Here is a 24,156-nt window from a genome sequence, read left to right on the forward strand (position 1 = left end):
CGAGGGTTGTGCCATAGGAACAAAAATGTTGCAAGACTATCAAAGCCAACATTATGAAAGTGTTTTGAAGGTTATTGATGTTCTTCCTCTGGGAATTGTATTACCAGTCACCAGTATCAAAAGTAACAAATTTAAAGAAGCTATAAATGACAAAGCCCTCAGAGCAAGAGCAGAGTAAAAATGAAAAGGACTCGTGGTTCACCATGTACCATATAGGCTGCATGGAACATTAAATAGCATTTATCTCTCATTCCTTCAGGCAGGCATCAAGATCATACTTACATCCTTTCCAGGCTGCTGTTGCCTTTCAGTACTGCAGAAAGCTCCTTTTCTGATGGACACCCATGCGGGTGGGTTGTGCAGCACCAACAGTCCGCAGCACCCTGTGAACACAGAGCTGCTGGTCTTCTCCAGCTCACGTTCATTTAAACCCTTGGACACATCCTTGGTCCTACATGCTCCACTCCTGCATGCTGGTGCTCGTGTGCTGCTGCTGTGGGGATTTAGTTTTGAGGGGCAATCAGCTTCCAAACGATTTTAACACATTTGCATATGTACAAAAATAGCTTAGAGCTTGATGAATCTCCAGGAGCAGCACTGAGAGACAGCACATCTCTGGAGGAAAAGCTTACCATGGGCTCTGGGTATGTGCTGCTGGGGTTTTCTCATCTGGTATTTGGAAATGTCAGCTCCCTGTCTCTTGGTCTGCCCACAACAATACTTCACTTTTCATTTTTTTAATTGGTATCTTGAGGTACACATTGAACTGTTCTTAATTCACAGAAATGCATTAATATTTAGAAGTTAATAGTGTTATTGAGGCCATCAGCACATAAGAGGAAACACTTGCACCATCTGCATTCAAACCAAGGTTTGAAGCAGTGCATTCTGTTGATAGAAGCTTTGAAAGCACTTGGTGAATGTCAGTGGAGCTTTGAAATTAAAATTTCTTCTTATTTCAGTCCAGCTATTGTTGCATCTCTGGCTTGAGTGAGCTGGAAAGGATAGAAGCCACATGGGGCACGCTTTATAATACTGGCATTTCTAGAAGGTGATGAGGATGGAAGAGTTCTGAGCTTAGCTCTGTCTGAGACTGTTTGAAATGCAATGACAGAATTCTCATGTAAAAGTTTCGACAACAGGAGGGAGAGGCAATTCTGCACTTTAGAGTGAAGGAAAGAAAAAGTTGTCTCAAATGTCAGCTGAGGAATCTCTGGCTCTCACTTGTTGGAGAAAAATAGTCTGAATGGAGTAGCAAATCTTTTACAGAGCAGCCATCTGCAAAGAGGCTGGCACTGTTAGATCATAGTCAGTGCCTCAGTATTCACATTGGTATGTGCTAATTTGACACAGCTCTGTTGATGTTTGCTTGGATAATGTAACTAATGTTGAACTATTAATGCACTGCAAGGCAGGACTGTGTTCTGCATCCACAGCTTTGGTGGCCATGAGGTTCCTTACTGATGATGTGCTATCCAGCATTCACTTTGTTTTACCCTAGAGGAGCTGTGTTATGCTATTAAATCAAGTTATAACTTTTATCAGATAGCAAATTCTTTGAGATACTCTGAAAATGAAAAGCACAATTCAAGTATAAGACACTTTGAAATACAGGATGGCTTTGGTTTTCTCCTCTGCACCACTTTCCATGCAGAACCAATTATCCTATTCTGCAAATGGTTGCAATATGAAAGTTTAAGAAAACATAGAGACACTGTCAGTGTCAGTCTTTAAAGCTGGAGGGTTGGAGTAGCAGTATAGTGAGGAACTTATTTGTCTGCAATAATCCTCATTTGTCAGGAAGAGTACCTCAAAGGAATTAAAACCCAAAGGAACTTTTGCTTTGCTCTCAAGAGTTGCTACTTGGAGAAACTCAAGGCTTTTGCAAAATGAGTTGTAAAACCACAGACAACTGAGAAGTGCAAGTGACAGAAAGGAAGAGGAGATGCTGCAAAGATCTCCATGCCAAATTGTCTCCAGTAAAATGCAATCAATACTAGATGCAGGAGCTGGGTTAAATGCATCCATTGCTGTTATTATGTGGTTTTGATGAGGAGGGCATGTGTAAAAGAGTATTTGTAAGCAAACTGAAGTAGGCATGTTGCTATCTGTAAGTTTTTTTGCATGCTTTTATCATGGTTAACGTTTTTACAGGTGAGCCATGGCATAGCTTTAGAACATAGTTATTTAACTGACTATTGAAGTCTCAGGCTGTTCTTTCAAGAATCCAGATGTACAGTCATAAAGGACTGAGTGGAAAACAGTAAAAGCCATGGCTTTGAAAGAGGCAAGAGCAACCTTTGCTATTTCAGCATCACTGCCTTGCTCCATGGTTTGAAGTCTGGAGCCTGCCACTCTCCTCAAAGAATGCCCTTTGCAGGCTCCCTGGGTTGGAGTTGAGCTGTGCTAGCAAGTTCTGCAGCGAAGAGGGATGTACAACCATTCAGTGCCCTTCGTGTGGGGTATTGCCAATGCATCAGCATTTGGGCACCAACATCTGGGTGTCAACATGTGGGTGCTCTGGTGGGATTCTTGCTCTGGAGCAATAAGCAGGATAGGAGATTCCATGACATGGATCTGTCCCTAGGCACTGGGACCTGGGACATCTGTGTCAATACCACCAGCTCCACTGGATGTTTCTAGATTAACAAAAGCAGTCCCAGCTCATGGCAGAATTATCTTGTCTCTGTCAGTTGCCTGTGTAAGTTGAAGCCTCCAGCTGGGAGCAGTGACACAGATGAAATTTCCATTATCCAGAAGAATAATACCTGCGTGGGAAAGAGAAGTGCCTTTTGTTTTATTTTGCTGCACACTTCTAGTTGTGCAGTGTCGTCCTTTCTGTTAGGCCTTTTACTAGCACAAGAGGTATTGTCATGAAAGATAATAAGCAACTTGGAAATCAATTTCTTTTTGGAACTTGGAGGCCAGGAATTACAGTGCTGTATTTTTCTGCATCTTTCAAAGTGCACTTTAAATAAACATGTTCCCCCTGAGTATCCAGAGGCAGCTCTTTGTATATAAAATACCTTCAAATATATCACATTTGATGATGTATTAGCAAGTGTTTGGTATTTGTTCTGTATTAAGACTCTCTTACTTTGCTGCCTGTGCTATTTAAATCCTGCCTGATGATGTGCCAGAAAAGAAAAAAAACTATTTTGGGGGTGAAAGTGGAAGGAGGAAGGCACAGAAGCTGCCTCTATCCCTCTGCCATGCTCCTTTGCTCTTTCTGCCTGCTGTTTGCTTTGTTGTTTAGCCATTAGGACCAGAAAAGGCTGGTCTCATCTCTGTGTTTCTAATAATGCACAGTGCTTTGCCAGTTCAACACAGCAGAAGTAACATGGGTGTCCAGAGAAAGCCAGGGCAACTGGCACACAGCAGAGCAGAGCTAATAGCTCTGGCTCCCAAGGCTGTATTTGGGAGCGATTTCCTTGCAGGGTAGTTGGGATTGAATTCACTGTGCCCATCATCCCCAAAGATGATTTATTTCCTTTCATCCTTCCAGCAGGGAGTACAAATGCAAAACTTTCTGCTCAGATGTGTTGTTCCAAATATCTTCATCTGTGGTTGTCAGTGGTTCGGAAGCCCCTGCCAGTGAGATTCAGCCTTGAGCTGATTGTTGTTGCAGAGCAGTGGAAGGGCAGCTGAAAGCTGGTCAGAAAGGGCTTCTGAGTTTTACCTTTTTAATTTTTTTTTTTTAAAGAGCAGAACAAAAAAGGGCACTTAGGGATGGGAACAGCAAAACGAGGAGGGTGTTAGCGGTTATTGTGCCCTGCCTGAGAAGGGAGACTTCCCCTTGCATCACGAACTGACTTTGGGTAGTAATGAGAAACAAGAAGACTGTTGCTGAAGTGAGAGAAAGGTTTCCCTCATGGTGCTGCTGACTTGGAGTACTGGTGATACCTGCCATCTCATCCTCTGAGCGTTACTCAGCCTCCACAGCCTGCCTGTGCTTTTTTCTTTGCATTTCCGTCCTCCCCACCTGCCAGGATCGGGGAGCTGGAGCAGCCCGGTTTGTTTCTGCTAATGTGAAAAATATAAACATGGAGTGGGCTGGTGAAAGAAACAATAGCTGATTTATTTGGTTAATTTAAATAGTGGGTAGAGGGTAGCACAGGGAGGCTGCATTGCTGCTCCAGCAGTCATGCTGGGAGGGAGGTCTGCAGCACCATGATGTACTATTACTACTTTCTGGGTAATGTTACTATTATTACTTTCTGGGTAATGTCTACACTTTCTCTATCACATAGTTTTTCTTCTTCATTTTTCATGAGAACTGTCACTAGATTAATGGTTAAGCCATGGAAGAAACGTAACGCCATGCCAGTCTGATTTATTGACCACTTAGTGCTGATGAAGCTGCAAACAAGAGTCAGACAGATGTTGCAGCTGCATTTTTCTTTATCAAAACTAACAGGATTTTGTGGGGTTTTTTTAACCATTTCTTGTGCCGTCTCCTGCTTACCATGCACCAGGGACAATGGAACAAATTCATCTCCTGCCCTAAGGAGACTCTGCTGAGGAGGGCAGACTCAATGCCTTGGGTGTCACCTGCTAAGGAGCCTTGTCCAGGTCGAACAGATGGCAGCAACTTTGACTTGGGTGCATGGGAAGCGGAGCAGATCTACAGAGGCACTGGAATGATGGGTGGCTTTCTGATGGGCATCTTTCCAGAGCCACCTGCAGCCCAGTTCAGGACTTCCCTGCTGCCCAGGGGAAGGTCTTCTGCCATGGCATGTCGACTGTCCTGGTGCATTTCTCCTATAGAAAGTTACATTTGTCACACTGCTGTACATGGGCAGCATGTGAAAGAGTAGCCTTTCAGCTGCCAGCACTGTGATGGCAAGCCTCAAGGAGCTGGGAGATGTGACCAGCTGCCTCTTCATCTCAGGAACGTGCAGGATGCTGCCTGTGTGCATGGTCACCCCTGCACTTGGCAGTGGTAAGCGCTGCCCTGCTCCTGCCGCTGCCCCAGACTGGCTTCAGGTGCAGCTGTCCAGCACACTGTGTCTGGCTTCTGTCCTGTGTTTTGCCTGTCAGAAGTTACCTTCCCCTTGCTCTTTCCTTGGTGCGAGTGTCCAAGTACTGCTCCAGCCCTCTGCAGGTTTCATAAGCAAGTGCTCCCATTAGCACAACCTTTGCAAACGAGCCATGGCTTGTGTTCCCTCTCCTACTCAGAACAGGGCTCTAACAGCATTAATGAAACATTAGAGTTTTAATTACACCATTATCCTATTTATTTTTATAAATAATTCCAAAGCAGTCATTAAAGTTTGGGAACTTGGAGTAAGTGACTTAAGGGAAAGAAATGTGCTTCTCAATCTTGTTATTATCTATTGTACAGTCTCCCCGGGATGCTGTTGGGAAACTAGCAGAGTTGTTTCTGTTGCTGCTGTTAAGATGATTCATTTACTCACAGGGTGGTAACACACTGCTCAGCTCCCCATGTGCAACATCTGTGTCAGTGGGACAGCGCCGCAGTGCGTCAAAGCAGTGTTGAATCCCCTCTCCCAGCCCCTGTGAGAAAGGTGCACGGGGAGAGAAGGCAGCATTAAACAGCCCTGCAGGAGCAAGCACCTTGCAGTTGTTCTGCAGCAGTTCTGCAAAGGGCACAGCCTCTTCCAGTCCTGACCTTCTGTAGATTGCTGTTTTCATCACAGAGCTGCAAGATCTTCAAAGGACAAGAAATTTTGGGCTTGTTTGAAAAGAGTCTGTCCTTGGGACACTCTGTAATACTGTTTGCAGACCTCTCCGCCTCTTCCCTCTCTCTGCTGCTGTGCAGAAAACATGGCTGTTGCTGATGTTCTTGGGTGAAATTACGCACACTGGAAAGAGCCCAGTGTGGACCAGAGCTGCTGAAAGCATTATATCAGACAGATCGCAGGTCTCTTAAATGAAAGCAAATTACCTGTTGTTTGCTGCAGCTGGCCTTTGCGAGACTCTTGCAAGTATTTGGTGTTGCATGGATTGGAAAAAAGGTTCACACTGAGCACACAAGGGAAGCAGGGTTGTGGCAAGCAAAGTGCACTCAGGATGGGGGAAGCTGCATGCAAACTCTGCCCTGCCTCATCTTTTGCCACCTCTGAAGCTTTTGAACAGCTCTGACCTCAGGGGAATCTGGTACATCCTGGGATCTAATTATGATGCTTTCTGTCATAGTTTTAATTAGATAAAAGACAAATGTGGGAAGCCCTGAGCAGGAAAGAGGCCCAACAATGTGACTTTTGCTCTGCTCTCCCTGCAGAACCCAGACATCGTGTTGGTGCACTACCTGAACGTCCCTGCCATCGAGGACTGCGGGAAACCATGTGGCCCTATCTTGTGCTCAATAAACACGGACAAGAAGGAGTGGGCAAAGTGGACAAAAGAGGAGCTCATCGGACAGCTCAAACCGATGTGTGAGTATCTGGAGGCTTTTTTTGCTCTTTGGCTTTACAAAGGGTCAATTCAGGGTACGATGTCACTGCCACCAGCCGTTTCTGTGAAGGAGTCATTTGTCGCCTTCGATCTCAACCTGCATCTGCATGTGCTTTCTTCCTTCCCTATATTCAACACTTCTGGGGTGCATGGTATGAGAGCTGCCCTGACTGTCCAAAAAAAGATCCTCTCCATAACACTGGAAAATTGTAGCTATGGTCTTGCATTTTCAAGAACCATTTGTAGGCACCTACTTGCTTGTGAGGAGCCTTTGCCGTATGGGCAGGTAGGTTCCCCCAGGGGTGTTCCATGATTGTGTGGTTCAGTGTCAGATCAGACACACTCCATGGAGCTGAGTGTTCCAGGGTGGGCATCATTTACTATTGTTGTAATAAAGAGAAGGCTGCTTGTGATCAGGAAGTTTGCTCTGGAGGCTGGCAGTTCTTTGGTCCTCTTTGCATCTGTTTTGCAGTATAATATTTTCTTCGCATCACAGTTACATTTTATGTCTTCCTCTGGAGAATGTGTCCCAATGTGCACGCAAACATGTTTTTGCAGTGAAAGATTAGCCATAAGGTGGGTTTGTAACCAAGAGAAAATTAACTGCAGGAGCCACAATATCAAATTTAGGTGCTTGCCTCTGAGTCAACGAATACCAGGTCTGCTTTTCTGCCTCACCCCTGTCCCCAGCCAGACACTAGTGTCCTGGCCAGGTTTCTGTAACTGGAGGTCACAGCTGTGAAGTACATTCTCATGTGTCTCAGCTATCAGTGAAAGATCAGTCTTGCGTTGACCACAGCATTAATAATCGGAGCTTGCACCACTCCTCTGTTACATCCTGAGCTCTGCAGGCTCATGTATTCCTTTTCCATGCAAAGTTGGAAGGCAGAAGACAAGCAGAAGAGAGAGAAAATGACACATCTGCTAAACAAGGTATTGCCCCTGGGACCAGTAACCTTAGACAGAAATCCAAGATGTTGAAGGTGTAGCTGAGACTGGACAAGTACCTTAACATTAAACAGGAGAGGAAGTGGCAGCCTGTTAAAAAATCTGCAGTGCATCAAGAAAATTAGGTGAAAACTACAACAAACTCACTGTAAATTTAATAATGCTTGGCTCTGTTATGTCTCAGGAGGGAAGAGTACAATTCTCCACAATTATTCAGACTACATATGCATGTACACGTCTCTGTTTATGGGTACATATCCTGGGAAATGCATCCTTAGAAACGTGGCTAAAATAAGAACTTTAGATTCTGATCAGACACAGAAAACAAAGAGGACACAGATAACCATATTCAGGGAACACAGAGGGCACTGCTCGCCAACACGCCACCAGATTTGGTTCCAGTATTGGGTGTGCCATGAAATTCTGGAGCCAAGCACATTAGTTTCATCACATTTTTGCATTAATCACATTCTTTCATAGACTTCATAGTTTGATTGCCTGACGTTTCCAAATTTCTCTGCCCTAAAGCGGGTTTATCAATGACTTAATCAAAGCAGATGTGTCACTGGTGAATTATAATTTCCACATTTCACCTCTTCTATGTTGTGGTTAATCTAGTTTTATTCCTCTGGTCTTGGAAGCTGTGTAAGGTTTTTGTTGATTCTCAGTTGCCATTTTCATAAGTATCTCACATTTAAGACAAGTTAGTGATGTGGTTAGTAGATCAAGAGAGGTTCTCTTCCCCTCTTCTCTGCCTTCATGAGACCACTTTTGACCTCTATCACACATTAAAGCTTTTATATCAGAACCTAGGAAGAGTCAGTGGTGTGGCAGCCAAAGGCTGGGAGCACGTTCTCTTGGCTGTATGTGCCTGGAGAACTAAAAGTGATGTGGCAGATGGCTGGCAGGGAGAGAGGCATCGGTCTGAGAGTCCAAGCCAGACAAATACATCAAATTGTTTTTCCTGAAATACAGAGGGACCCTGACTGGGATGAGCAGGGAGTTTCATCACATTTCTTGCATCTGTAATTCACTCAGCTCCCTCTTCTTTCCCTGCTGCATCATCCCAAAGTCAGTCCAGGCTTCTGCAAGTGTACAGCAGGCATCCAGGACAGGCATAGGCTGCTGGGACCAGACTGCGTCACCTCTGTCAGCAGAGCAGTGTGCTGAGGTCTAGGCTACTGAAAGGTGGCTCCTCTTGTCTGAGTCTCAAAGGAGACCTCTGTGAACCCAGAGCTTCTTGACTGGCTTTAGAGGTAGCTTTTCCTAATGCTGTGACTATGTTTGTGCTGGTGGTTATGGATGAAAGAAAACCCTTTTCACAGTGGCCATACAGCTCTGAGAGCTTTATGGAAACACCATTAATTTGTTCTAATATAGCTGGTCTGTGAGCTAATTAAGAGACTGAAATCATGAAAGGTAAATACTCACTGCAGATGCTCTGAGGATTTGGGGGTTTTTCAACATCTCTAACTGAGTTGAGACCGTAAAAAATTAATTCATCAGCCTCAATTCAGCCTTTGTGGCTTTGGATTTTTGGTTAGCTTCTGATGTATTTGTCAGCAGCTTTCATGCTGGGACATCCAGGACCTTCTGATTGTCCTGTCTGGACTATCACTGTTGGCTTGTCAGATCTCAGTTTGGCAGCCTTTGAAGCAGACAAGCCTGGAAGGGCTGGATACGCTATTAAGGGCCTCCAGCAGGATGATTCCTCTCTCCTGAGACAGGAGGTGGGGTGCCTTGTCTTAGAGGTGTGAGCATGGTCAGGGAGCACAGGGAGGGCTGTAAAGCCTCTACCGAAACATCCTCCTGGCAGGACTTGTGATAATCTGTCAGCATCGTCCTGACTAGTGGTCTGAATCAAAAGAGTTGTCACGTGTGTTGCATTGTGATGAATGCAACCTTCTGGGACACTCATGCAGAACAAATGGGAATAATACATGAAAATTATGCAGGAATGTTGTTTGAAACACCTGTAAGTTATTTCAGGATGCCTGGTATGAAAAATGGCCCTCAATTTGGCATTGCTTTCCCTTTTTCCCCTCCTCTTGTGCCCAGTTATAGCCTTGCTTTGAGATTTCTCTGAACAAATTTGCAGATGTCCTTAGAGGCATCTGCTGGTAAAAGCAAAATGCAGTGGTGGAATCCAGCACAGCAGAGTTCTGTATATAAACTCCATATGATCAGCAAATTGTGGGCCAGCTCATGTTGGGGATTTCTCCAAATCATCCCCTTTTGGCTTTCTCATCCCTCAGCTGGCAAAGTATGAGTTACAAGCTCACAGCCGGTGCTACGTTGCAATCCTTATTTCAGGTCCACTGTAATTAAGAGGTATCTTTCTTTTGGATAAAAAAGCTTTTCTCGTTCCTCTTCTGCTTGGAAACTGATTGCTGCTGCTGGTGCTGCCTCAGGAGCTGCCCGCACGCAGCCACAGCCGGGAACGGGAGGTTTCGCCCCTCAGACTCTATACCCTGGGACACGGGCAGCTCTGTCTGCTCCCTTGAGTCTCTGTTGTGTCTGAGTAAATGAAACGATCAGGGGCTCATGGAGGTGACCTAGAACTGCATCCCTACGCTGCGGTAACCGGAGAGGGCATCAAACACGTGCAGCGCCAAGGAAGCGGCGAGAGCCCCGCGCCCCCGCGCCCCCGCCCGCCTCCAGGGGCGGCGCCGCGCCGGGCCCGGGCCGCCGCCGTTTCCTTATCCGCGGGCGCCCCCTGGCGGCGCCGGGCAGCGGCCGGTCCGGCGGCGGCGCCGCTCTCGGGCCGCGCTGCCCTTGGGCCGGGGGCGGGGGGCGGCTTCGGCCGTGCTGGCGGACGCCGGGGCGCGGGGCTACACCCTGCTGAGCGTTCGGTGCCCGCTGTACGGAGGTACGGCCTCAGACAAGCACCTTCGTGCTCTGGTTACGCTGCGGGCGATTGCAGAGCTCGTGGTGGGGCTGGCTGTCCTCGAGTCTTGTGCAGGCGAACGGCGACGGGAGAGCAGATTTGTCCTGGTTAACGTCCTCAAAGGCAAGAACGCAGCCCGCTGTCTGTTACGGGTGAGTGCCACGTAGGTGGCATAGGAGAGTAGTTTGGGAGCGTTCCTTTCCTGTGTGAGCTGCCCTGAACTTCGGGTGCCTGTCAGTAAAAACTGCTTTGGTTGTAAATAAATCGCTAAAGTCTCACTGCAGAGGAGACGCATCCCCATGGTCCTCTCCAAGGATAACTGAGCCACATGTACTTCCCACGTGCTATTAAGCATGTCATTGCATCTGAGCAAACCTTCAAGACAAGGCCTAATTTTGTAAGAAAGGCTTTTCTTTCAGGAATGACTAAGAGTGACATGTCTGTACGAGGCTTTAAAAAGACATTAACATTCAGAAAGTGTTATGAAAAAACTGGGAATGTGCAAGGTGGTCTTCCCTGCTTGGATCCCCGGCAGCAAGGCTCAGGAAGTCTCTTCTTCCTAAACAATGAGTGGAAGCGGAGGGCTGGAAAATCAAAGCTGGGTTGTGTGTGGGCGTCGTGGATACGAAAGGATAGATCTGATAGAAATCTCCAGACAAACTGGGAAATCAGAGAAAGGGCTTTACTTCTGTCAACACTAACGCAGCAAAAATTGAAGGGACAAGGCTGTCATTTCCAACTGACCATTGCCATGGGAACAGCCTCAATGTCAGCCTCATGTCAACAGCTGGTGGAGCAGGATATAGGAAGCAAGGCAGGCTTTCGTTCCTGTCAGCAGGGTGGTAGGACAAAGGACCCGCTCACACTACAGTCAGTGCCTGTAGGATTTTTTAAGCATTTTGTGTCGATCAGGACTGGTCAAGGACAGGACTGTGACGTGAAGGTTTGCAGCAGCCCATCTGAGATACATCACAAGTGAGAGGCAAAGAGACACATGACCTTGATTGTTCCAAGTGTTCCAGATTATCAGTCTGTCCAAGTCATCTGCCTCACACGGGATATATCATTGTTACTGAAAAAACTCAAAAGATGGACCTTTGTTTGTCAAAATGGGGCAAAGGAGCAGCAGACAGAGTGTAGGCAATGGCTTCATATCTAGTGTGCATATACATTTAAGCTGTGTTGTACATATGGGATAAAAGGGCAAAAACTTTGGAATAGAGGGAGTATAACATAAATGAAGTGGCAGTGAGGAATGTCTAAGAGCATTCAGAAAAGGTGAAAGGATCAGATTTAAATGTGGAAGAGTATTTTAGCGGTGAGTTTTGCCTAGGGTGGAGGAAACTGGAGAGAGAAAAATGGTCAAGAGTTTAGCCGTCAATGATTTAGAGTGAAGGTGAGACAGCAAGGTAGACTTGAAGTGATGGGGAAGACGGAGGTATCTGCAAGACTGAAGGACTGCAGACCTAGTAATTGTGGAGGACGGAGTACCACCAGCAGTGGAATAAGGCAGAAATAGCCAGGGTGTTTTAGGAAACCTGGACAAGGTTCTATGTGCAAGTTTCCTTTGGCTTCTCAGCAGCCCTTTTGCTGGTAATGTAGATGATTTTTCATTCTTTACTCATGATGGTCAAAGTCCTGACAGCACTAATGAGCGGGGAGCACTGGGTCTATATCAAAAGGTCATTTTTATTGTCTTTTCTTCAGAAGGGAAGAAGAAGAAAGATTTGAGCCAATGTGCACAAATAGAAGTCGGAGACACTTCTGCTGAGAGCAGCATTGACACTCTGAATTGTGTACCTTTCACCAGTTTCACTTCTCTTCTTAAAGCACCCAGTGAAATACCAGTAATTCTCCCCAACTCTGCTCCCTCAGTGCCACAGGCTCTGTACAGAGGGTGCATGGCAAGTATGGTGTTGCTGCTGTAATGCAGTAGCTTTTAGACCCGTTAATGGTACCACTGGAAAAGAAAGTAAGCAGGAGTCTGAACAGAAATCAAGATTAAAATACTTCCCAGAATTACTGTTAATCTTCAATCCTTTTTCCTTTTTTTTGGTGTGTTTCTGTGTTATGGTAGTATTTAATCCAGTGCAGCTGTACAGTGATTTCACTTTTTGAACCACTGAGTAACAGGAAGAATGTGTGTGTACTTTTTATTAACCTTCCTTCATAATGTGTTTTATTCCCTATAGAAAGCTTCTTTCCTGCTGATTCATTATGTGTTAGGAAGCCAAGTGTGACATGTTAAAAGCCACCTTGATAGTATTTGGTATTCAGTACTAACAACTCACCAGCTCACAGGAGTTTTTCTCTAAAAGGAGGAGGGAGAAAATCTGCATATTGGATGTGCCAAGATAGTGGATAATTTGCATTAAGCATCCAGACATTCTTTTTTTTTGCAATCTGTCACACTTCACTGGCTTTTTATTTTATAACCTTCATAACATATGGAGAGCATAAGCACTAAAAAAAGTTGTACCACATAGACAGAAGCTGGAGCTGAAGCCCTTTAGGATCAGCTGGAGCAAGGCTAGGGAAAAACCCTCCCTCAACAGCAATAGATCCATGATGGGACTTTGTCATACTGAGGACCTGGAAATAATAGGCATGGTACTGTACATATCTAGCTATAAAACTGTCTGCTATTTTTTAGTTTGCAGCTTGAATCAGCCTTAAGAACCATCATCACAAATAACAAAACATGAGATGTGATTCACTTTCCAGAGCTGCCCCCTGTAACGTGCAGTTCATACCGGGATTTAGCAGAGGCAGGAAGCAAATTCTGACACAGTGCTGTAAAATAGCCTTTCTATACCTAGCACCATGTATGTGAGCTCCCCTTTTTAGCAAAGCATTTCTGAAGTAACTGGAAATAACTTAATGTAGAATTTCTCTTGGTAATAATTACAGTTCACTAAGTTTATATTGTGTAGGATTCTAACCACATTCTTGCATTTTAATCCCTCTGTCGATGAGTTTTTTGCAAAACTGCTGTTTGAACATCACATATTAAGCATAGCATCACCTGTGACAGAATAGTGTAACTAGAACAATAAAATTAATGTGAGTGGAGGTACTAAGCAGTAAACATGTATAAACTTAAACTTAGACACAATAACAGATACTGAGTGTTACGAGGAAATTCAAAATTGTGAACATACTAGAAAGCAAAATCTGTTGGGTACAATAACAATAAATGTGGTTGTCAAGCAAGCATAGAGGGACTCATTACTAAACTAACTGCAGTGCTTTAAATAGTGATACGAGGAAGAGTACTTGTAAACCTTATTTACAATATTTCTGTGAGTTATCCGTCCTGGCCAATAAAAATATGAATTCTATAATATAAAACTAGACCAGGATGAGATGCTGTTAGGCAAACTAACATCAGTAGGTGATGAGGCATTGCTGCAACAAGTGATAAAAAAAGTAATGAAACTGCTTCACAGAGCAGATCCAGGAACTCTGTTCTACTGCTGCTAATGACATGCTAAATGAGCAGCATCAAAGAGGAGCATAGGAGGTTCTCATGATATCCTGTCTCTAACAACGGTCATTAGCTGCCATAAACATGTCCTCATTTGCTTACAATCTTCTTGCATGAAGCAGCTTACAGCTTGTTGCTCCAGAGCCTACAGGTCCTTCTGGACACACAGCAGTAGTCAGCCCAGTGTGCTGTTACCAGAATTTCTTGACCTCGCAGCAAGGACCTTCACCCACAGGGATCTGTGTTTTTAGAGATTAGTCCTTTTAACACTTTTCACTTCCATTTGGTATATCCTGGTTAAGGATTTTAGAATGCAAGATACTTTGCTAGGGTATCATGAAGACTCCTGAAAAGAAGCAGCTCTTTAAGCTGGAGCTGCCGGGCTTGGGGATATCTTGGAAATAATGTTGCCACTAACCAGCACTTTCCAAAATCTGCAAGTGAGTTCTAGTGCACACAAAGGATAAATAATATGAATGTATAAATTGCTTAGAGAGACATTAAAGAATAGAGAGTTGCTTTGAGTCAGCTATTATGGAGAAAATATATTATAAATGCCATTTCCATTGTAAGTCAGGGGCAAGAATATCACTATTATGTGAAATTCTGTATCTAAAAAAAATTGAGGTAGCCTTTATTCAAAGCGTTTATATGCATGCAGTTTAGTATTCTTATTTAACTAGCCAACAAACCAAGAGAGTCCTCAAGAAAAGAAAGCTTCAGATTGAAACGTGCTACAACGTCACTCTCCTGTGCATTCTCCCAAATTACTAAAAAGTTGTCCAAGTCTGAGAAAGAACTCACACAGTGTCTGTTAGTGACTTCTAAAAAAATGAGTCAGTCTTCACTCCTGCCAACCAGGATCTGACAGTGAAGACCTGGCAAAAGGTTTGTATTTGCTATTATGCTGGCGTATTTGGGGCTGCTGATTTCATTATAAAACTAACTACTATTGTTTTCATATTAGGTAGAAAAGTATTCCAAAATGCTCCTTGGAATTGTATTGTTCTACTTCAGTGAAACACAAGTATTTTTCTGCTTTCAGGTACTTGCAGTATTCAGATAGTCCTTCCAGTTTTTCAGCTTAGTTAAAGAGCCATCATTAACAGCAAACTGAAACAGAGAAAGGTGTTCTCATTTTTTTTCTTTCCTCTGCATGCACCTAATCCAGGAATTGCATTTGGAAGCCTGTGGATATTAGAGAGCACAGAATAGTAAAACAATAACCATTACTGTTGTTTATATACCTCCTTCCATTCTGACAAAAAGCAGCAGGAATGGGTCTTTATGCTGGTCTTTTGGAGCAGCTTTTGATGGTTTCTGGCATGTTTTTTAAGTTTCTGATGGGAGTTTAACCGTTCTCTTTGCAGTTCATGGCATTAAGTGGACATGCAGCAATGGAAACAGCAGTTCAGGGTTCTCAGTGGAACAGCTCGTGCAGCAGATCCTTGATAGTCACCAGACCAAACCGCAGCCTCGGACACACAACTGTCTGTGCACTGGTACCTTGGGTGAGTACCTTGGGAGGGCACAAACTTGATTACATCTTAGTCTATATCAGAGTAAAGTTTTTAGTATTGAAGTACAAGACATGCTGCTATGAAATGTTGAGACACAGTGAATTCAGAGATGACAGAAGTCTTGAGCATAAGAAGATGCAGCAAGAACTTCTGGGAAAAAAGGTCAAGTGCTAAAAGATGCCCTCTCTCTTTTGTTTGCTCATATCCTCTTCTATATGCTCAAATCTTATCACCAAAGCCTCAAGATGTTTCTTCCAACACGCCCTTCTGAACTCCTTGCCCTGCAGCCCACTTTGCTGAAAAAAACAGGCTAAGGTGATTAAATACAAGGCTAAGACAGGTTTTATTTCAGTATCATGAATATACTGATTTCTTTGCTGTTAAAGAATGTGACTTTGTTGTGAGGGAGACTACAGCAGCAAGAAACAGCATCTTTAGCCTTATAGAGTGGGAAGCTGAGTGATTCATTTTTCTAACTCATCTGCTTCCTTGTACTTTGGTCAAGTAAAATAGATGACACATTAATTAGTCTTTAGCACAAATTATAGAGGAAAGCTGACAGTGCTTCAAAGGGTTTGTTTTTTCTTCTTTTGGGGGCAGTTGCTTTATACAGTCAAGACTTAAGCATGATGACCTCCGAAATACCTGAGTTTGGATTGAAATTCAACCCTTAAGGCTCGGCATTTGATCCAAGCTTGCAGATTTGAACATGAATCCTTTTATTCTTTCCTTTGATGTTTTGTCTTTTGCTAAGTGTGCTGCATGCTTTTTAACATAACAGTATTGCTTTGTTTTGTAATGGCTGGAGCACTGACATGTACATTCCCAATTCCTTACTGTCATCCACAAAGACAGCAGCATGAAAGGCTCTCCCTTGTTCCTGTTCATCGCCATCCCTAGGAGAATAGAGAGATTTAATATTGCATTTAGTCTCAAAAGCAGTGTCCTGAACTACTTTAAGTGACCTGATTCAAATCTTGAGCACACAATAGAGAAGTTCCCCTTCAAGGGCAAGGAACAAAAGATTTAGGAAATTGCAGTAGCTACACAGAGGCTTTATGTTACCCAGAAGATGGCATTTATAATGGTAGCTATTAGCTATAGGGAAGACATTTCTTTCCCCCTTTAGTCATTATACAGTACCATAATTAATGTTGTTACCTCATTCTAGGGAAAATGAATCCATTAAAGAAAGAAACATCAAAAATACATGGGCTGTTTTTCTTTAAACAACAAAACCAGTCCCTGCACGAGAGTTTGTACTAAGATACCTTTGTAGACAGAATTGTTCACCTTGGCCTACCTGATTTCCAAGCTTCCAGGAACTCAGATGACATCTTCTGTGGGGTTAGTAGAGATACCAGCTGGCTGAACTCCACAGAGGGTGGTCTTCTAGTGCCATTTGCTTGAGCGTCCTTCAGCTGCTCTGACACTAATTGTGCACTCTGCATGCAACCTTTCAAAGTACAAAATGTTTATCTGTCAGTTTATGAGCAGCTTAGAACAAGAGAAACACATTGCCATCCTTATGGGAGGGAAAGCTTTGTTTTTGGTGGCTAATGTATCATTTCTTTAATAATTTGATTAGCAGCTGTAGTAGGCATCATGATGACAGGAAGATAAGGGTTGCAATCTAGGTGGCAGGGTGATGTCAGAGACAGAGACAAGATATGGCATCTGTCACCACCATATTACCAGTCAGCATCCAACCCATGAGAGAGCAGTTGTCAAACCACCTGACACGAGCCAGTGTGAAGAGACAAACATCTGCGTCACAGCAGGCTGAAGTCTTGCCTGTGGTGCAGATAAAACAGGGCCTGTAAGGCAGAAACCCTCAGCCACAGCTGATAGGAACAGCCCTCACTTTGCAGACTTTGCATTGAGATCAGGCACGTTTAAGTAACTCCAAAACTTGTCACAGATGACGTTTCCTCTCCTAACATGTTACCTGACCAGGGCAGGGTGGAAGGGGGTAGGTACTCTGTGGTGTGAGGGGAAGAGTGCACATGTACCTATTTTGAGGTTGCTGTCGTTGCACACAAGGGATCTATGCATTAGACAGAAGGGCAGCTGTAAATCTGCTACTGGCAAAAAATTGGTTTTGTTTCCAAGGTCTATCTTGCTCCCTTGTATGTGTGCTTGCTGTCTCTCACACACGTGCTCACATGTAAGCATAGGTCTCCTTTGCTACAGCCACAAGAAAAGCAACTGGCATCTTTTAAATGTTGTGTTACTGAATGGAAAAACCTTGTTTTCTGGCACAGGGGCAGGAAGCAGTGTGCATCACAAGTGTAACAGTGCCAAACATCGCATCATATCACCAAAGGTCGAACCAAGGACAGGTGGGTACAGCACTCATTCAGAGGTACAAAATAACGATGTCTCTGAAGGCAAGAACGAGCACAGTCATGGCAAGGTGTCCAGCCGAGAGAAGAGGAACGGCAAAGTGGCAAAACCAGTGTTGCTTCATCAGAACAGCACTGAGGTTTCTTCCACCAACCAGGTGGAAGTCCCTGACACGACCCAGAATTCTCCTGTGTCCATCAGCAGTGGATTAAACAGCGACCCAGATATGGCAGACAGCCCAGCCGTCACTGGCGTGTCCAGTATGGCTGTAGCATCAGTTATGGGAAGCTTGTCACAAAGTGCCACCGTGTTTATGTCAGAAGTCACCAGTGAAGCTGTGTATACCATGTCACCCACCTCTGGCCCAAATCAACACCTTCTGTCCTCAGATGCAGCTGCACAGGGACTGGTACTTGCTGTGAGTTCAGATGGACACAAATTTGCTTTTCCAACAACTGGCAGTTCAGAGAGCTTGTCGATACTACCCAGCACTGTCTCCGAGGAACTTGTGCTCTCCACAACTTTAGATGGAAATAGAAAAATTCCTGAAACCACCATGAATTTTGACCCAGACTGTTTTCTTAACAATCCCAAGCAAGGGCAGACTTATGGTGGAGGAGGTATGAAAAGTGACAGCATCAGTACCAATATAAGGCAGTCACCCACAACGGAACGTAGCTTCAACTTCAATACACCCCTCACAAAAGAAATTAAAACTGAGGACACATCTTTCGAACAACAGATGTCTAAAGAAGCATTTACCTCCACTGCTGCATCTAACACCCTCACCCTTACTACTGGTTCAGGTTTGCTTCCATCTGGAGGAGGTCTGAGCCCAAGTACCACTCTGGAGCAGATGGACTTCAGTGCCATTGACTCCAACAAGGACTATTCTTCCAGCTTCAATCAGACAGTCCAGAGTCCTCATGTTCATCAGACCCCTTCCCCCAGCTTCTTTCTGCAGGATGCCAGCAAACCTCTTCCCCTTGAGCAGAACACTCACAACAATTTAAATGATACAAGTGGTTCATTTGTGAACACATTAGGAATCCCCAGTGTGAAAACAGAGTCCTCGTCCCAAACCACTTCCAACTGTAATGGCACAGTGGAAACCAGAATAGAGTCCACCTCTTCTCTCCAGCTCATGCAGTTCCAAGCAAACTTCCAGGCTATGACTGCAGAAGCTGAAGTTCCCATGGAGACCTCCCAGCAGGCAGAAGGGAATGAAAATCTACTTAAATCAGGGGATCTTCAAGCCTGCAGCACAGAACACTACTTGCAGCCTGAGGCCAGTGGGGGTATCAGGAATGGGAACAATCTTCCTATTCTCCAAGGAAACATGGTACAAGGACTCTATCCTGTGGCCCATCCCAGCTTAAATAACTCCTCCAACATGGAGCTTAACTTGGACCACTTTGACATCTCCTTCAGCAACCAGTTTTCTGATCTAATTAATGATTTCATATCGGTAGAAGGTGGGAACAATGCTCTCTATGGACACCAGCTGGTGTCAAGTGACAGTGCCGGACTGTCTCAGCCTGAAGACAGTAACAGAGCAACCTACAACCAGGCTGAAATGTGCATTCCTTGCTGCAGTCCTCAGCAAGCCAACATGCAGCTCAGCAGCACAGAGAATGGAGCCAGCACAATGGCCTACATGCATGTGGCTGAGGTGGTCTCAGCAGCTGCAGCACAAGGCACTTTGGGGTTGCTACAGCAGAGTGGGCGCTTGTTCGTGGTGACAGATTATTCACCAGAATGGTCTTACCCTGAGGTAAGTCTAGCGGCTTTTACTCATTAATGGTTACTGCCGTATCTTGCATTGCTTTGTGAAGAACTGTTTTGTTAAATCTTTAACAAGGTTTTAAAAATATTCTTGGAAACAAGAGCAGCCAAGGCCACTGATATGTCTGAGTGTACTTTTGATTAAGCACTTCATTGCCCTGATCGGGCCCTTTTGTCACTTAGGAAGCATCTGAATAGAAATGTTTTGTTTCATCGAAAAGCAAAATATTTCCCAGCGATGGCCTGATGGTGCTTAGCTCACCACCTTAGAGCAGTGGAGTTTCAAACTGGAGCTGATGCTTAAATCTGGCCCTGATGTTCTTAACAGAATAATTCCTGGCCTGCATTGCCTCAATGAGTCAGATTCACCTCCATCCCACAGACTATCCAAAATGAGTCACATGGCTTCTGTGACGTGAAGGAATGCTGGAAGGCTGTTCTGAGCCAGTAATGGAGAGGCAGGTTCTTTGGAATTAAAGAATGGTTCTTTGTGGTTTTGTAAGTCCAGTCTTGGAGCACTGTTGTATCCATTACCTTATAGAGGTGTATAATAACTACTCAGAAAAAGATCTCTCTCTTCCTGATGACTAGCACTATCCAATTATCAGTCCTGTGATGCCACCCCCAGTAATTGTGCATGTGACACCACTCAATGGCAAGTTTGTTAATAGTCAAGGCAGCAGAAATATATAGTAACAAGTAGATGAGGTGGCTTAACCTTCAGCTGAATAATCCCGTGACAGCTCTGAGACCAGTGTTACAGGAGCAGATGATGTGTTGGTATTCACTGGCTCTAAGAGTTCACGTACTCCGCAGTATAGGCCTTGATGTGAAAATATGGGTGTTCACTCTGCAGGTGGAAAGCAGCTGAGGTTGCCAGCATGCAGGAAAGGCTGATGGGTGCTGATGAAACCTCTTTCACGAGTTTCTGCCCTTCATGAAGTTGCTCTCTCACCAGACAAGCTCATTGTGGACAGCGCGGTGGTGGTGCAGGCTCAGGCATGGTGGGCAGCTGCAGGCATCATGCCACTCATTACAGCCTCATCCGCCATTTGCAGGTCCTGCAGCTAACAGGGAAATCTGGGACTATCGGGACAGGAGACGCTAGTTTGGAACTAGATGACATGCAAGGTCCCTTCCAACTCAAACCTTTCTATGATTCTATTTTTAAGGTATTTGGCTATGTTGCGCTACAGACACTGCTGCTGCCATATTTGTTGTCCAGACAGTCAGTCTGACTCTTGCTTGAATAGAAGGTCACAAAAATCAACAAGAACAAAAGACCTAACAGCAAACCTCCATCCTTTCCAGTGCAAATCTGCCATTTTGGCTGCTGCCCTGGGAACTTTGTTTTGTTTTCCATTGCTACAGTAATGACTTGCTTGACTCCTGCTGGCAGAACTTGTTCTCGTTCTATTATACAGGCCACAAGGACCCATCCATCTGCAGAGAATCACCAGAACGTTTTTCAAAACCAGCACGGGTCCAGGGTTGCTTTCTGCTTGTGTTAACTCATACCCGGAGCTCTGGATTTTGATTTGCAAGCAGCTCTGAGCAACACCCTAGCCATTCATTTTCTTTATTTGCTAAACGGTGTTTGCAGCTCACGCTGAGAATGCAGAAAGGGTCAGAGAAGCCCTCACAGACAAGCGCTCTCCTCCGAACGAATTCTGCCGCAGTGAACGGGGCTCCCGGGACCCTGCACAGCCGGCCTGGTGCTGGGGTGATTTTGGCTTCCCGGGGCGGTACCGCTGGCACCGGCACACGCGGCTGCCACGGCAGGAGCAGAATCCCGAGCCGCGGGGAGGAGCCGAGTCCCGGCTCGGGCGGCCGCGGCTCCGCGGCTGCCGGGGGCGTGCGGGCGCGCTCCCGCCGGCGGCCGCCCGAGGGCAGCACGGCCGCGGGGAAGGACGGCGCCGAGGCCCCAGGCGCGGCCGGGCCGGGCAGGGACCGGGCCCCTCGCCGGGCCTCTCCTGGTCGCCGCCGCCGGCAGCCGCGGAGCCGCGGCGTGCCCCGGGGTCAGCGCTGCTGCGGGAGGAGGTGTGGGGCCACAGCCCTGCGCCCGCGGGGCTGACGCGGCTGTAGCTGCTGCTTTCTGTGCCGGCAGGCGAGGCTGACGGTAAAGACGTCCAGGAGTCGTTCTCGTCTGGGCACACAAGCTTGACACAGCCTTGTCCCGGAAAGGAGAGCCTTTGGCTGGGACGGTCTTGGCCCAGGGTGCCAGAGCTGCAAACACAGTCGTCACCCCACTGTTCTCATGCTTCCTTACTTAATCAAGTGCCCAGTACACAGAAAAATACAAGCTGAGTAATTGCTGGTTTTAGCCGAGATCTTCCTGTATCATATTCTGTGGGATTCACAGTTCAGCTCCTCTTATGCTTCCAATTGTGACTTTAGAGGCAATGTGTCACCTTTCGTGTCTCACCTATGTCAGTGAGGTCAGCGCAGTGATGGCAAACACGCTCGCTGAAACTGACCTCTGGCACTTTTCAATGGCAAGGCGTTGAGCCTGAAGCCTGAGGAGATGACGGTGGGCATGAGGTGGGGATGGAGCACCCACAAGTTACTGGGAGGTGACTGGTAGGACCTGGTGTGTGGTGGTGGTAAGGTTTGCTGTTGGAGTTAAGGTTTGTCTTGGAGTTGGCAAATGACCAAAGGAAAGGCACGTAGTCTGCAACAAGGATCCCACTGACCAAGCATGGTGCTTGAGTGTGTGGGCAGGAGTGGGGAGCAGAGCAAGCGAAGAGAAACAACGATTCTCTGCTGTGGAGTACTATTTGCATTTCTCCGACAGTGGTAGGAGTCTGGAGCTTTGGTGTTGACTGGTGCCAAGGATCTGTGCTAGCCTGGTTCTTCTGTTGGCCCTCATGGTGCTGTTTGCCATCCAGCCAGTTAATGGTTCTCTCTGGGAATGCTTTCTTCTGTAATGCTTTTCTTTCTTCCTCTTTTCATCATAGGGAGGAGTAAAAGTCCTAATTACTGGTCCGTGGCAGGAAGCCAGCAATAATTACAGCTGTCTGTTTGATCAGATCTCAGTGCCTGCATCTCTAATTCAGCCAGGGGTACTGCGCTGCTACTGCCCAGGTAAGGAACACCTCTCTCCTAGAGCTAGTAGTTTCAGAGCAAGTTCTTATTCTGATAGTGTCATGTCTATGTCTTGACTAAACTCATGCTTCCATTGTGAAAGGTAGTGCATAAACATCGAGAAGCTTTTCCTTTTTCTTTGACCTATTTAGTGTGAGAACAGCATTTTGGGATCTTGATATGTCACAACAAGTATTATTTAGAAGCTCTGAAATAGTTTAAAAATAATTCTTTGAAATAATTTTAAATAATGACAAGCATTTATTTGGTTTTGAAATAAAGAGCATCTGTTATTCAGGAGTGCACTCACTGCTCCACTGGCTCTTAGTTTGTCTATATGCTGCACATTATCCTTGGTACTTATTGTATGAGAACTGCAACATCTCTGCAGATATTTTCAGTAATGCTGGCCCTCAGTATGAATTTAAGTGTATGCAGAATAACTTAGCTTCATTGTTAGGCTCCAGCTTCCCACTGGAAGTACGATGAGGCTGGTTAATCTTTAGGAACGTGTCATTCTGCGCCCTGCCAAAACAACCCATTAGATGACTCTTAAGGTTATGGCCTTCATGTTTGAAAATACAGATTAGCATTTTGGACTCTTCAGTGGTCTGGTCACAAAAATACTGTCAAACGCCTCCTCTCTTCCTGTTGCATCTGCTCTCAGCCTGCCACTTAGCACATGGGGAGACTGATATCATAATACCTAGCTGTGCACTTCTGCGGAGAGGTGTGTGTCTTACCACATGCACTTTCCTTTTAGCTCATGACACTGGGCTCGTGACTTTGCAAGTTGCCTTCAACAATCAGATCATCTCCAATTCTGTGGTGTTTGAATATAAAGCCAGAGCTCTGCCAACCTTGCCTTCCTCCCAGCATGACTGGCTGTCCTTGGATGGTAAGAAGCATGCAATATTCTTTAACAAAGCTCACCAAACACTAGGACTGTGTATGAAAGGAGCAGCTCCTGGTGTGGGGGAGGGATGTAGAGGGGTAAGTTTGTGCTTTGGGGAAGGTCTGTTGCATGATTATTCAGACATCTTGATGAAGTTTCTTAGTTCTTTTGATGTGAAGGAAAAGTGCCTGCATTTGATAGGAAGGAGACAGAGATGTTATCTTTGCCTCAATAGAAAGCTGATTGTTTCCCCAAAACAAGGACTACGGTGTCCCTAACAGGAGACGAGTATCTAACAAAGAGTTGTCTTCCCTCAGGACTCTGAAACTTGAGCTTATGTAGAAAAATGTGTAATTACATAAGCAGATAGTGGGAAGATGATGAGACAATTTAAGGAATGAGGGGACTTTAGTCAGCCACTGCTCTGCTGTCCACATCCTACCTTGTTACCCAGGAGTTACCAAATGGAGCAGGTACAGATTCTGTTAAAATACTAGAGACTTTCAGTGCCAGAACAGTCTGTGTTAATGGCAAACCAGGCATGCTTTGTCACAAAACAGCTTCAATCAGCCTTTTTAGACTTGCAAAAGCATCCCTTGAGCCTTGCAGGGATGAGATGGACACCCTAATAGCATTAGCTCTTAGCCAGTCAGTTGGCAGAAGAATCCATGATTGATCAGATCAGGTCTGTGGTACCTAAACGTCACACTGAGGGATGGGAACACGGGCTCTGTATTTGTATGGCAACTCCATGCATGCAAATCTAAGTTAAGGTTTACCGAGTAAT

General features: G+C 45.3%; 1 protein-coding gene across 2 annotated transcripts in view; it reads left to right on the forward strand.

The window, feature by feature from the left end:
- CAMTA1 (calmodulin binding transcription activator 1) overlaps nt 1-24,156 on the forward strand; it is a 244,461-nt gene that overhangs the window by 178,393 nt on the left and 41,912 nt on the right. For both annotated transcript variants that reach the window (XM_062012821.1, XM_062012819.1), the window contains 5 exons: nt 6,245-6,398; nt 15,110-15,250; nt 17,524-19,379; nt 22,348-22,474; nt 23,238-23,372. In XM_062012821.1, coding sequence (XP_061868805.1) covers nt 6,245-6,398; nt 15,110-15,250; nt 17,524-19,379; nt 22,348-22,474; nt 23,238-23,372 — 2,413 coding nt within the window. The remainder of the gene's footprint in view (nt 1-6,244; nt 6,399-15,109; nt 15,251-17,523; nt 19,380-22,347; nt 22,475-23,237; nt 23,373-24,156) is intronic.

Source organism: Colius striatus, chromosome 21, assembly GCF_028858725.1.
Source record: "Colius striatus isolate bColStr4 chromosome 21, bColStr4.1.hap1, whole genome shotgun sequence".
In the NCBI taxonomy this organism is placed as follows: Eukaryota; Metazoa; Chordata; class Aves; order Coliiformes; family Coliidae; genus Colius; species Colius striatus.